General features: G+C 31.3%; 1 protein-coding gene across 3 annotated transcripts in view; it reads left to right on the top strand.

The window, feature by feature from the left end:
• Positions 1 to 5,953: 5,953 nt before the first annotated feature.
• Positions 5,954 to 15,261, top strand: part of LOC143232683 (methionine synthase reductase-like) — a 50,752-nt gene continuing 41,444 nt past the window's right edge. For 2 of the 3 annotated variants that reach the window (XM_076468405.1, XM_076468403.1), the window contains exons 1-2: positions 5,954 to 6,070; positions 6,872 to 7,029. In XM_076468405.1, coding sequence (XP_076324520.1) covers positions 6,883 to 7,029 — 147 coding nt within the window. In that variant the 5' untranslated portion in view covers positions 5,954 to 6,070; positions 6,872 to 6,882. Of the gene's footprint in view, positions 6,071 to 6,231; positions 6,361 to 6,871; positions 7,030 to 15,261 lie in introns of those variants that run through there. The other variant, XM_076468404.1, reaches the window with a different exon arrangement.

Raw genomic sequence — 15,261 nt, 5'->3', positions numbered from 1 at the left:
TTTAGTGGAAAAAGGATAACCTAGATAGACCAAAAAGTTTCTTATTGTCCTTTAATGTTTTGTTGCGCTAGTTATATGCGTGTTTATCACAAAATATGTTTTAGGTGTTAGCATTTATTATATATTTAGATAAGTTAAGTCTTAAAATATACACATGAAAAAATCAAGTAAAGCCTACTTAGGACTAATGTTTAGCAAGCAGTTAAGCTCCGTAATTCAAATACATCAGTTACCCGTAAAATAAACGGCGAGAGGAAATGGTGATGGAGTAAAAATATTAGTCTTGAATTTTAAATGTCGAAATTACAGTTTTACCTGAATAAACATTAAACATGCAGTCTTGCAATTGTTATTTTACTGTTAGCTCTATCCACTTGACTGTTGCATATTTCAATGTTACAAAGTATTCTGGCAGTCTCGAATTCTTGAACTCTTGCCACCACAAATAAACTAGATAATTTTCATTCAGAACGTAGTGCTACAGTTGAAGGATTAAAAAGTAACTATAATTAATACCGGTAACTGACATATAATAATACTCAATTAGAATTCTTGTATTGTTTGTTTGTTTGGAAATTTCGCACAAAGCTACTCGAGGGCTATCTGTGCTAGCCGTCCCTAATTTAGCAGTGTAAGACTAGAGGGAAGGCAGCTAGTCATCACCACCCACCGCCAACTCTTGGGCTACTCTTTACCAACGAATAGTGGGATGGACCATCACATTATACGCCCCCACGGCTGAGAGGGCGAGCATGTTTAGCGCGACGCGGGCGCGAACCCGCGACCCTCGGATTACGAGTCGCACGCCTTACGCGCTAGGCGGAATTCTTGTAAAAAAAAAAAGGTATAAATTCACTAACTTTGTTATAAGTAACGGTAGTGTGTGATCATTTAGTGAACATAATCGTAGAGTTTTTGCAGTCAGAAAAAACATAATCGTGCAAGTTTAAAAAAGACCGTGGCAAAGTCTATATTCACAAGCCAGACAACTTAAAAACTACAAAATAAATCACAAAATATTTGGCTTTAACGGTCTATTATGCAACCCTCTCGTGACCATTATTGTTTTATATTTTACGATAAACTAATAGAAAACATTACAGAGAAATGTTATAAATCCCTTTAGCTCTCAGTGACATTTATTTTGTTGCATTTTTTTTTATTTCACACTGATATTTCACCAAATGATAAATTTTCCTAGATGAAGAATGTATTTTATATAACGACACCAAACAAAATGTTTTAATCGGATTCAGTATTTCATGGAGAATAGAAAAACAAAATTGTCCTGAGTTTTACAGCAGTGTTAAAATTCAAGAAAAATTGTATAACTTAGTCTATACATTTATGATTAATATTTTCGCATTAGCAGTCTATCTTCAGCAGTTTGTCCAAGTATTTTCGATGTTTGTTTTACCAAATTTTGTGAAAAACACAAAATTAAAAAGGCAAGTCAAATGAACATTTTATATATGTATCGAGTTATTCTACATGAATTTATTGATTTATCCTAAACTGTATACTGTTTCTGACCATTATCTTACGATTACTACTGTAGTTAACAGTTTATGAAATAATACATTGAATAAAGAATTAATTTCCAAAATAATTGTCAAGATTCTAACTAAAATATCTGCATTGTAAAAAAAAATATATAACATTACTGCAAAAAAGAAGAGATTTGCAATATAACTAGAATATAATATGTTTCTTAACCTATTATGGAATAATATTATACAAACAAGATATTATTACATTAGAAAAACAAGAATAAATCCTCACTAGTTACATCTGCAATTTTATCTCAAATCGCTATGAGCTAAAAGTTTGTACTTTAAAAATCAAACCCAGAGCCAATCTATGAGCCATTATACTGGGGCTGGCATTAATCGTTTACTTTAAAAGTTCAATTTCAATTTATTTCAGGCAATAAGCTTTACATCTGTTTGGTGTTTTTCACATTAGTAACACACTCATTTTTAAATAGGGTTAGTGAGCCAATGAATCTATAATTTGATATGATTTCCAACTTTTCTTTATTCTTTTTTGTATGGTGTTTAATATAACATGCGATACATTTTCATAATGCTTAGGTTAACAACATGACTATTGATACATTGTGTTCTGAATTAATGAAACAAGTGTTAAAATGATGATTTCTACAAAGAATAAAGAGAAATTGGGTGTAGAAAGTTAAAGTTTACCAATCGTTTATAACTCTCATTATAATGACAATAGATACATCTTACGATGTTGCAATGCTTTCAGTGCATAAACCATTAATATGTGATGAATTATGTTAATATTTAATTATAGGATAATTTTAATTTTAAAATGTTCTTGTTAGATAAAAACGTATTATATAATGACTAAGAGTTCAATATGGTTAAAAAGTTCTACTTATAACCTGTGTTACGTATGATTAAAACCCGTCGCTGAACATGTATGCCTCCTTTTCAGCCATGAGGTCATTATAATATAACAGTCGTTCCCATTATTTGTTGGTAAAGAGTAGCCTAAGAGTTGACAGTGAATGATATGATATTGGCTCATTGTCTTCCCTCTGGTCTATCACTTTAGTATCATGGACGGCTAGCACAGATAGCCCTCGAGTAATTTAAGAAAGGAGTCAACAAACAGACTTAGTATAAATATTAAAGTCAACTTAAAAAAAAAGATAGGGACAAATGAGCGCTGAATAAAATATGGAAGATAGACATGTCAAAGAAATAACAACACAAACTTTTATGTATTTTCTCTTGTACGAGAATATGTCTTAACAGAATAAATAAAAATTAAATATAAAGGCAAGAAAAAGTATAAACTTCTGAGAAATTAAAGGAAGAAATATTGGTATTGGAAAAATTATAAAAGAAACGTAATCGAAGCTTGCACTAAAATATAGAACACATACTTTTGTGAATTTTTACGATAAACATTTAACGTAAAAAAAAACTTAAAATTTTTTGTTATTACATGCAGAAAAGCACAGTGGACTATTTGTAGTATATCCACTGTGAAACCCCCAAGTAGCACAGCAATATGTCTGCGGACTTACAATGCTAAAAATCGTGGTGGGCAGAGCACAGATAGCTCATTATTCAGCTTTGTGTTTATTTCAAAACAACAACAACAATTCGCCTCGGAAATTTGGCCCTAATTTTAGCGTTATAAGCTTGTAGACTTGCCACTGAGCAACCTTATGGGCTTAAGCTTAGAATATTATTTGTTTATACTTAAAACCAAAAAGACATGAAAGGTTATTGGTGCTCTCCCCACCCGAAGTATTGGAGCCAGGATTCTAGTGTTATAAGTCCACAGACATACCTCTGAGCCACAGGGTGCACCAAGTTTAGAAAACCAAAGCTTCACAAGTGAAATTAAAAATGAGAGAAATACACAGATAAAACGAACTTCCTTTCTGAACTACAAGTGTTCAGCGGGTGTAATGGTGAATAAAACGAACTGCCTTCCTGAACTACGAGTGTTAAATGGGTGTAATGGGGAGAAAATATATACGAACAAGAATGCAAATAAAATATTAAGTCTTTGTTGAGTTATGTATGTGTGTGTGTTTTCTTATAGCAATACCACATCGTGCTATCTACTGTGTCCACCGACGGGAAACGAGTCTATCCGAAGACTTACCGCTGTCCCAACGAGAAACTGTTGACTTCTGTAAGATTTTAATTTTTTACGACGGTAGCTCAAGCAGTTGCTAGCATTTTTTTGTGTTCTCTAGGTTAAATCTGTTATTTCTTTACTGTTATTTTCATTAACAATGTTGGTTATATTACTTCTGATTTTGAATGTTTTTCATTGTCGTAACTTTTATTTCGCATTGTTAACATAATATGTGTATTTAGGAGTAACCCAAAACTCCTAAGCTCGCCGAACATTGTGAAGTATTATTGGGTCGAAATTATTGGATTAGGTCGAAAATGTCGTTAATACTGAGCTGATAAAACAATACATTCTAGCATTTATAAGTAGAAACCTAAAAACATATATATATATAATTAGCTGTATTGATTACCAGGTTTGTACTTAGTTTTGATTTAAGTAAATGCTTGCTCTGGTTGGAATTTAATATTAATGATTAACAAATTGTCCTACAATTTTGGCCATGGCTCTAATTGTGTTTATTCTATTTTTATAAAACTGTAAAGTAAAAGCTGATAACTTTTAATTTGTCACAGATGGCTGGCAATGACATGTTTTAATACATTGATGTTATTCAGACAGTTTGATATTAAAGCCATGTATAAAATGGTAGTGATGAAAAGAATATATGTGAGTTTACTTTAGGTAAATACCTGTATAATATTATAACTGTATAAAAGGGAAAATTCATAGATAAACTCTTTAGTGATTGGATAAACTAAGAATTTTTCTCCCCCCAGGTGAAACTCTGTAATTAAAACCTTAGACAATGTTGATTTAACAATAAATAGGAAAATAAAATAAAATTTTAACTTTGTGATCTTCATAGCTAGCTGAAACACTTCTACATTTGACAGCTGAAGTAGGGATTGAAAATCGTTTTAAAATATAACCGACTAGTGTCACTTTTTATTGCCGCATTTGTTTTGGTTTATTTTGAATTTCGCGCAAAGCTATTCGAGGGCTATCTGCGCTAGCCGTCCCTAATTTAGTAGTGTAAGGCTAGAGGGAAGGCAGCTAGTCATCACCACCCACCGCCAACTCTTGAGCTACTCTTTTACCAATGAATAGTGGGATTGGCCGTCACATTTTAACTACCCCACGGCTGAAAGGACGAGCATGTTTGGAGTTATGGGGATTCGAATCCGCGACCCTCAGGTTACAAGTCGAGTGTCTTAACCACTTGGCCATGCTAGGCGCATTTGTTTTGTTTCAGATACTTAAAGCAATTATATGAATAACGAGTAATCCCTATATGCCTTTAAAATTGTATTTTATATTTTCCTGTTTATATACTATGTATATGTATATATTCTTGGTAGCTATAACATTTGCAAAAAGTAAACCACAATAACAAATTTATAAAATGTAATCCTCATTTTGACCTACAGATAAGTATATAAAGCTGCTAAAGTAAATATTAAATTTTATAAATTTGTGATTGTTTTTAATTCTTGTTTCATTACTTTTTATAGCAAAATCCGTACTTTATTTTAAAATTCTTTATTTTTAATACTCTTTTTTGTTTACTTTTTATATTATACCTGTATAAAGTATATACTTTACCTTTAGAAACTGTCCCGTGTTTGTCTAATATGTAGCACCATCTGTTGGGTTGAATTCAATTGAAAAGATCTTTAACTATGTGCATATTATGTTTACCATTTATATTATATCTGTGTATCCATATATATATATGCATCTCTGTGTGTGTGGATTTTTTGGGGGGATATCCAAAGTGAAAACCACAAACCAGTTTAGACAGCTGAAGAAATCTTGTAACCATAATCCGAATTGTCTAGGTGCTGGCCCTGCTGATGTGACCAGGTGGATAGCTTACAAACCTTTTGCTGTTTTAAAATTATTTTAATTGTTATATCGGAAATGTTAGTGATTATTTTATCATATTGTTAGTATATACATGTATATGGTTCTGTAAATATATACAGTATATGTGCGTGGCCTTTGTCTCCATATGCCCGCCGCTAGTACAGCGGTATGTCTACGGATATACAACGCTAAAATCAGGGGTTTGATTCCCTTCGGTGGGCTCAGCAGATAGCCCGACGTGGCTTTGTTATAAGAAAAAACACACTTGTCTCCATATTTTAATTTTGACCTAGACCTCTTTAACTATGGTTTGAATGTCAATTTTCAGTTTGAAAATAGCCAATAGCAAATTAATATGCATTATTTATATTCTAATTTATTAATAATTGTGTTTTGTTTTATGGTTATATTTTTTCTATATTTAATTTATTTTATTTTATTTTTTTACATTTTCAGTTGCAAACATGTTATTTTAATAAAGACACAAATTTAACGCAATAGAGTGCGCATATTCTTTTTTATGTACTAGAAGCTAAAAGTTTCCATAGCGGCATGGAATGTTTTAAGAATTTATGAGGTAATATTAATGTTTACTATCATAATGCATATTGTATAACATGCGAATTTTAAATACTTGTTACTTGTAATTAATAGGATGCTAATTGTTAATGTTGTAAGTTTAAAAAAACACAAGTTTATTGAATTTAACATAAGTTTAAAAATCCCATGACCATTTGGAAAATTTCGCTCACAGTCTTACTATGAGTCATAGTCATAGTGAATGAAACGTATTAGTTTCCGATCTTCTTACCAAGTATGAAATGTTAATAAAACTTGTGTTTTAGAAAACGTCTTATGCATATATACGTAAGTAAATTAATATAATGTACTGTGTATTTTAAGACGTTACTTGATTATCGACAAACGTATTTGTGAAGTGCACTATTTGTAGTGTGTGGGATTTTGTGTTTTTGCTAGACAGTGAACCTATATGGGGATTTCGTACTACTGATTTATTATTTTACGTTGTTCAGCAAGCAAAGTGTTTAAAATGAAAAAATAAAAAATTGAAGTCCAATTCATTATTCGTTTCAATACTGTTCACTGAGTTACGCCAGTTTCACTTTCATGGAATTTCACTTCCCATTAGTAACCTTCTAGTACTCTAGTGCACATTTCAAATGTGTAATCCGACGTCATAGTCAAGCACTTTTCACATTGTAATGTATATACATTAATATTGATAAATATTACTCATTAACAGTAGTAGTACAAGATACTTGCAAAAATAAAAACTATGTACCTATTTAAATGAATAAGTAGTGAAAGAGTAGATTGTTGAAAATAATATGCATGGTTTTGTTCTTTATTATTTCAGGTAGTACCATTATGTCAAAACATATTAGTAACAAATTCTTATTGCTGTATGGTTCTCAAACTGGACAAGCCAAAGCAATAGCTGAAGAAATACATGGAGCTTCTCAAAGGCATGGTTTGTTTGCTGAACTTCACTGCCTAAGCCTAACTGATAAAAAGGTGATATGCTTGATTAATGCAAGTACATGTAAATGTGCTCTTGATGGGCATGACATTTCTATGAAATGCTTAAAAATCTAAAATTAAAAGGATGTGTTGCTTGATGGTATGAAACTATTTCTATTACGATGAATATTAAAGCAGACGTTTTTCATTCCTTAAATAATACAAAGTGTACAACTTAAATCTGTTTAACATGTTTATTCTTTGATTTGCTGATAGTTGTGATTTGATACATGTTTACTTCATGATTACATTCAAACAAGCTAATTGTACATCATTGCATTATTTCTCTATCTGGCAAACATTTGAATTAAGGTAAGTCAAAATATATTAATAGAGCCATTTTATTAGCCATAGTTAAAAATTTGTTGTTTCTTTTTTGCTTTAGGAAAAACTAAAGAAACACCACTTTCCTTGTTATTGATAAAAGTGATTAAGGTGTAATATATTGTGATTGTATAAATGTAGATGTTTCTGACTCGGAGGTCTAATTATATATGACAGTTACTATACTCACTGGAACCAAAGACTACATGGGTCTTGATCATGTAAGGTGATTGATGTTAAACTACAGTATCTTTCTCTCATTCTTTGATTGCTATAAAATCAATGTTCATTCTTGCCATTTCTGCTCCTACACTATAGTAGTTGTGCACGTATATTGATAAAAGGATTGTAAACATATGAATTAAAGTCAGTACAAAGCTAGGATTTAAATGCAAGAATGTAAGTACTGGTATAACATATACATCTAAACATATTAAACAGTTTTTTGCAGAATATTTTTTTTAACTTGACAACACATTTATGCAATTTAGTCTGTCTTCCAACATATAGAACTTCAAATAACAGTAACTTTAACCTATGAGTTGCAATTTTATTTAGAATGGTAAGAAAGATATAATAGCTTTGTACATCAGTTACACATATAGATATGTTAATTAATAATATTCTTATACTTAATTATCAAGGTTTTCTGTATATATAAAAACATGTTGATCCACTGAACCCACCTCTATTAAAATAAATTACTAAAAACAAAGCATAATTTACAAATTTAGATATCAACATCATTACTCTTACAAAGTTCTCAATAAAATGGACACTTTAAACTTTGCATTTTTAAATACTAATATTTCAAGTATGTTATTTTACATTTACTACTCACATATTATTAGATAAAAAAAAGTGTTCTTGATTGAGAGTTTTTGTGGATAGAGCTTATAAACTATAATTTTTCCCAAATGAGATTTCTCATTGCACATTTTAACACAAAATTCATTCATTTCTGTGTGAAGTTTATCCTTGTTAATTACTGTGGGCTTAGAACTTTTACAAAATATCACAAACTTTTAAAAATCCTCATATGTACATGCTAATTTCTTGGAAGAAATTGTTAAAGGAAACTGCTTTAGTACATTATAGCCAATGGTTTTACCTCTTCATTAGTTTAAACTCTTTTTTTTCTTTTCTTTATTTATATATATATATAATGTTAATACCAGCTACAGCTACATAACAGTTCTGTATTTAAGTTTGGTATCATATAGTAGAAATGGGCCAGACTTGTAATATGTACAACACAAATTAAAATCTCAAACACTGCAAATATGTAAACAAAACCTTATAAACAGTATTGAGTGGTAAACAAACCAACTGCAGAGTTACAAGCTGCTAAAGTACTTGAGAAAATCAGTACCATAAAAACAAAAATTTCATATAACCATAAATTTGTCAGTCTGACAATTTGACTAATGTTGTTGGAAAGGCATAGATCTCTTTTGCCTTCAATTTGTGCAAATGTTAATGTATATGATTGAATTATGTTACTTTGGCTAAAAGTATATTTCTGAATTTTACATAATGTTGGTAATAACATTTAATTACATAATTTTCATTCTGCATTATTGCTATTGAGCTAACAGTACACTAGTAGTCATATTCTGTGATTGCGAGCATACTCCGTGAATTACCAAGTAACAACCCACCCTTATCTCATATGCAGATGCATGACTGTTTATGTGTATGCACTATATGATCATCATGCAGCTTTGTAAACTAGATTTAAAAAAGTAGATTCTCTAGATCTAGGTTCTTACTATGAATCTAACCTTTGGAAGTGAAATTTTCAGTTCTGTACATCTATGTTAAAAATTCTGTATTGAACAAAGTCTATCATAGCAGTCAGTACCTAAAATGGGTCTCCTATGTGAGAATGAATGCTACTACTGTCAAAGTCCTGCACATGTTTGCTGGAGAGTTCTGAAATGAAAACATGAACAATGACTTGTATAATTTACCTTTGAATTGTTTTCCAATGAAGTGTGGCCTGTTGACATCTGAAGTTGTTTTTGAAACAGTATGAATTTTAAAATGTATTTTCCAAAAAGTTTTATCAGAAGCTAATCCTTTCTAAATACTCAAATTTAAAAACTTCAAAAATCAGTGGTTTTGATACTGTTTTTTTGGTCCATCCCTAAACAGTCAGGTAACTATAATGTCTCCCATAAGCAAACTGTGACTGTTGAAGCTTTGTCTCATTTCTGACATCAAACACCCCACTTACGGTGCATGCATTTCATTAGGGTTGTGTAATGTGATTACATACATGAACTATTGCTGAAACAAAGTTTACAACAGATAAATGTAACCATATACACCTTTCATTTTGTTTGAACAAGTATAAAGTTACAAAAATAATACGAAGTATGAATGGATGGAAGATGGATATACCACTTTTGAAATTGTACCATATAAAAAAAGTAAAACAAATCACATCTATTCCTACCTTGTTTTTTTACCTTTTGGGTGAGTGGGTAGGTTTGGCATTTTATGGCACAAAGCAGCTAGGTTACTTTTTGGTGTTCACATTCTTACTTATTAATATTTTATTTCAAAATTTATGATGCTTGTATCAAGTAACATCATTAATTACTTTACAATAGATTTTGCTAATTATATTCTTTACCAATTTAAGAAATGTAATTTTTTATGCCTTGTTAATATTCTTGAACATTCTGAAGACTTATCATTCTTTCTTTTTTAATTTATGGAAAATTTAACTATACATATTAATTCTGTTTCATGCATTTTGTTAAATGTTAAAACTTCAACTGGAAATAATTATGTTAGACATACCTCATAGTACATGTAACATATTCTTATTTGTATTTTATATAACATTGTTATATTTTCATTACCAAATCAATATTCTAGCTGTTTATTTGGTGATTTAACTAATCTTTAAATCTGGATACTAAGAAAACAGTGAGACTATAAATTCAATTTATTTTATACAAAATTTTCATATGTTCCTGGTCTGTTTGCCTTGCTACACCTTGGTCCACTATATATACCTGTTGACCACCATCTGACCAATCACATTTTTTTGCTTTCATTTCACCAGATTTTCAGCCACTTCTACTCACTTGTAGACCCACACTGTGGTGTTTAAGTTCTTTTTTAGTAAGATGTAAACAGTTTCTGTTGCTTTTCTCTGTTGTTTATTCATTCCTTTGCTGATTATTTTAGTTTCCTCTTATTTAGGCAGGTGCCCTGCTTCGTCTGTATGTATCTTCTGACATCTGCTTTGTGTTTATTTAGTCTTGTTGTCTGGCCCTTGTAGTTTCACCTGTTTAGACTTTACTGCATACCCAACAGCACAAAGAGAGATTCAAGAGATGAGAGATGATCTGCCCTTCCCAAGGGAACATTACCTAAAACTCGTATCGTTGTATGTAAGATTCAGACTTTTTGTGTTCATGGGACAAGAATACCATCAATATAATGGGCTTACCATTAACTACTGTCCTAGCTTCTCTAGTAGTGGAGTCATTGGAAGAACATGATGAAGCCATCATAAGCAAACACTTGATGTGGCTAAGAAGTATGGATGGCATCCTGGACATCATACCAAGAAGACAAGACACATAGGTGACATCAGCAAGACTAAGTGGTATGATAGAATTATACAGTTCACAGTATAAGAATATGAAGATACCATTCCTTGACACTTTGACTTGTAGAGGTGACAATAGACCTAAACTCTGTATAGGAAACAAACTGACAGAAATGATTTTATACACTTCTTAGCATATATCAATAAAACAAAGGCAGATGTAACATTAGACTTCTTCCTGAGATCATTACAAATATGCAGCTCTGAATTCTGAAATAAAAAAATGAACACACAGTGGAAGCTTTCAATACCTTACAGGCATATTCATAAAGCTACAGCATACAGCAAGGAACACTGTAGAAAAGAATAATGAAAGCAAACAGGATGGGATAAACAAGAAGTTCATAGTGGTCTCTAGACTATTGAAGCACATAAATCACAGAGGTGATAATGAAAACAAGAATAAAAATAGGAAATATGGTAAAGAACAGAAAACAAACACACAACAGACAGCAGCATAATATAAAGCATTTCATGTTGGGGATGCAGTAAAGTTTATATTGGTGGAGCTTACAAGAGCCTGACAACAAGATTAAATAAACACAAAGAAGGTGTCAGAAAGCACAACAAAACCAGTACAATAGCAACACTTGCAGGGAAATCATGGTACCTGCCTGAATGGAAGAAAACTAAAATCATGAGCAAAGGAAGGGAAAAAAAGCAGAGAAAAACAATGGAAGCTGCTCATCTCTTACTGGAAAATAAACACCACAGCAAGTGTCTACAAGTAGGTGGAAGTGACTGCAAGTATTGTGAAATGAGAGCAGAATGTTGATTGTTCAGGTATTAGTTGATAGTTAGCAGTGTGGACCAACTAAGGTGTGACAAGGCAAAACAACCAGGAACTTAGTCCAGAAAAATGAATACTCTTGTATAGGAAATGCTGAGAATAAAAGATCTTGTTATAACATCCATTTCTCAACATGAATAAAACTAATCTTTAAAAACCATTATCCATCATTTTGTATTTTCATAAACAAATTTTGGCCATACTCTTGATGAATTTTTATTACTTGATTTGACACAGTCAAAACAGTAGCATGTCATAGCAGTTCATTTCAGATGTTACACTTCTCTAAAGTTAAAATGATAGTGTTTTTTAATGGGTTTTTATTGGTCACAGCATATGGTTAGGGAGAGCGTGAGAAAATTCAGGTAGTTATGCTGATGTTACATTTTACAAAGAAAATTAATTTTGTGACAGTTGTTGAAACTAACAGCTAATGTTTATATGTTTCTTAAATAAGGTATACTGTATTATTCCTGCAATGTTACTTTTACTTATAGTACTCGTAAGATTGTTTGTCTTTGTTTATTACAGATATTGTGTAATAATGTTTGCTGAATGCACACACAGTTAGGACCAACCAAAATTTCCTAAGCTGGCCAAACCTTGTGAGGTACTGAGACTATAGTTGGAAAGATTAAAACTTTTGAGAGAACACAATTGATGGAACAGTGCATTCTAAATTTCATCTGTACTCAGTATCAGGTTGATGTGACTTAAACTATCCAAACAAGAAGCATGTCATTTTCTGTTGTGTATCAAAGAAAAAGTCAAGATATTTTTATTCAACCTCAAGTTTTTGCAATGATGTCAACTAGAAATAATTGAAAGTGGCTAAATTTCTATTTCATAAACAAAATAAAACTAGTTACTTAAATGGTTGTGTTTACTTCAAGTTCTCAAACAGATTTTAGAGTATTCATTTCTAATTTTGTGCCTGTAAACTGTGTTGGGTCACAAGGTTTGAGTTTTATAATGTACACGTTAACTCACTGTATCTATTTATAGCTCTTTAGTTGTTTAGGCAATTTTCAGTTAGATTGTTCATTAAACAAAATTGTTTAATAACACATTTTGATGTTTTCAAGCTGAGAAAGTTTGGAGTTGGAAAGTGAGTTGTGAATTAAGCATTGGTAATTTATCCTTAAAAAAAAAGACAGTTAGTAAAACACAAAAAACAAATTACACAACTTTATTCTAATTGGCTCAGCATGGCCAGGTGGATTAATCTGAGGTGTTGTAGGTTCAAATCCCAGTTGCACCAAACATGCTTGCCCTTTCAGCCATGGGGAAGTTACAATGTGACAGTCAGTCCCCCTATTCATTGGTAAAAGAGTAGCCCAAGAGTTGGCAGTGGGTGGTGATGACTAGCTGCCTTTCCTCTAGTCTTAAACTGCTAAATTAGAGGCAGTAGCTGTGTGCGAAATTCCAAACAAACCAATCTAATGTGAAAGGATGAGTCAACTGAATTTATGGGAAGGACGTTAATATTAGTAACCAACTTTATGTACTGTTGTGTAATTCATGGCTAATGCATTATTTAATTTGAATTATTCTTTGATTTGATTTTGCTGTAGATATTTTCTAGCTGAAACACCAGACACTTTTATGGCATAATCAACTTGTATAGGAGAATTTTGTAACTACTGTAAGTGGCAAAGAAAATTTCCTTTTTCTTGTAATGTGGATAATAGCCAAGAAAATGCATGCCAAAGAAATGTAAATTAACATTTTTCAAAAGTAATCATTGTATAGCCTGTGGTCAAAAGTTATTATGTGATAAGAATGGCACAATTTTAAATCCAGAGGAAGTAAAAGCATTGAAAATGGTTAAAAATGTAATTTAAGTAATGATAGAAAATTGCCAATACTCTCTCATCAGGTAAAACATTTTAGAACTTACAAAGTAGTAGTTTAGCTTAAGAACAAATCTTGATTACTTTGTATCCTCCATTTTTATTGCATGTCAAGGAGGGGTGAAGCATGACAGCAGGGAAGTGGCCATGCACTGGCTCATTTAAGCCCCTTCTCTGTGTCTTTAAACATGGCATTTATGTACATTTACACTGCTTGAATTGAAAGATTATTCCATACATCCACTACTCTTTTAAAGAAAGAGAACTTCCTAAAATCCAGTCTTGAACACTGCTTATGTATTTTACACTGGTGCTCTCTGGTTGTACAGTTTTAACTATAAATAAACTTAGTGTTTAATCCTTCAAAGATCTCAGTTAAATTGCTCCTTAAGCAATGGGTTTCAAATGATGTGTAATTTCGGTAACCTTTCATGAGAAAGATTATGATAATCTGTTATCTTAGATCTTCTTTTCTGAACTTATTCAAATACACAGTTTTTTCAATGTGTGGATGCCATATTTGGAGAGAGTATTCTAGGTGAGGTTTGTTTAAACTAAGCATCACACTACTTTTTTTTTTTTAATAGTTCTTTTAATCTTTCATAAAATCAAATTTGTGGCTTTCTTAGATTCAGCACATTGTTTCCTAACGTGAAGGGATTTGTGGATAATCATTCTTGGGTTTTTCCTTTCATGAACAGATTCATTAAAACTGTTGTGTAGAAAGTAGTCATGTTGTTTATTGTTGAAAACCAGGTATAAACAAACAACTTCTGGGTTTAAAAAATATCTACTTAATTGATCAGTTTGACATATTCTGAAAATCTTTGTGTAGACAAGCTGCAGAAGCTACAGTTGCTACTCTGTGGTAAACTTTCAAATCATCTGCAAATTTTGAAAACCTACTACAGATGTTTTTATCAGTGTCATTAATATAAATAAAGTGGGAGCAAGCTGTATTATCTATAACATCTAAGTTCCTATATCCAACATTATCATTGCACCATTCATAACCAATTTTCATTGGCAGTTTTTCAGGACTCATAATAGTATAAACATATAAGTCATTTTTAGTTATATACAAAAGAACAACTGGGCAACAGTTGTAACAAGGAAACCAAAACTACATTGTGGAAGTTCACATGATGCTTTATCATAATCTTAGTAGTAGCCTTCTTACTCTTACATTAAAATTTATGAAAAGTGACAAAACTTTAGTTCCTTTCACCACTATTAAACTTATTGTAAGTTTTGAAGCTATTGTCAATAATGTTAAATCATTATTTTGACATTGTTACTCTTTGATTGGCCCTTCTAAAATTTAGATACTCGTGACGTATTAGCTATCTTACACATCAAAGATTTGAAAGTTATTTTCTGAATTTTAGCTGATTTATTAAAACTTGTTAGTATTAAATAGAACTTACTGTATGTTTTTATTTTTTCAACAGTTAGACATTCATTTTTACTAAGGAAGATATAGGGTTGTTTCTATAAGAGAGTCTTCATAATATTCAGACAACAGTGGATCATTTTGTACTTTAAGGCTGTCCTTGAATACCCTTTAGAATAGTAAAAGTTCAAACCTACTTTTTGTATGTGCTAATGTTTTTCTGCAATATTTTGAA

The sequence above is a fragment of the Tachypleus tridentatus genome, chromosome 11, assembly GCF_004210375.1.
Source record: "Tachypleus tridentatus isolate NWPU-2018 chromosome 11, ASM421037v1, whole genome shotgun sequence".
Taxonomy (NCBI): domain Eukaryota; kingdom Metazoa; phylum Arthropoda; class Merostomata; order Xiphosura; family Limulidae; genus Tachypleus; species Tachypleus tridentatus.
The sequence above is the reverse complement of the archived record's forward strand: the minus strand, read 5'-3'. Positions and strand labels throughout refer to the sequence as shown.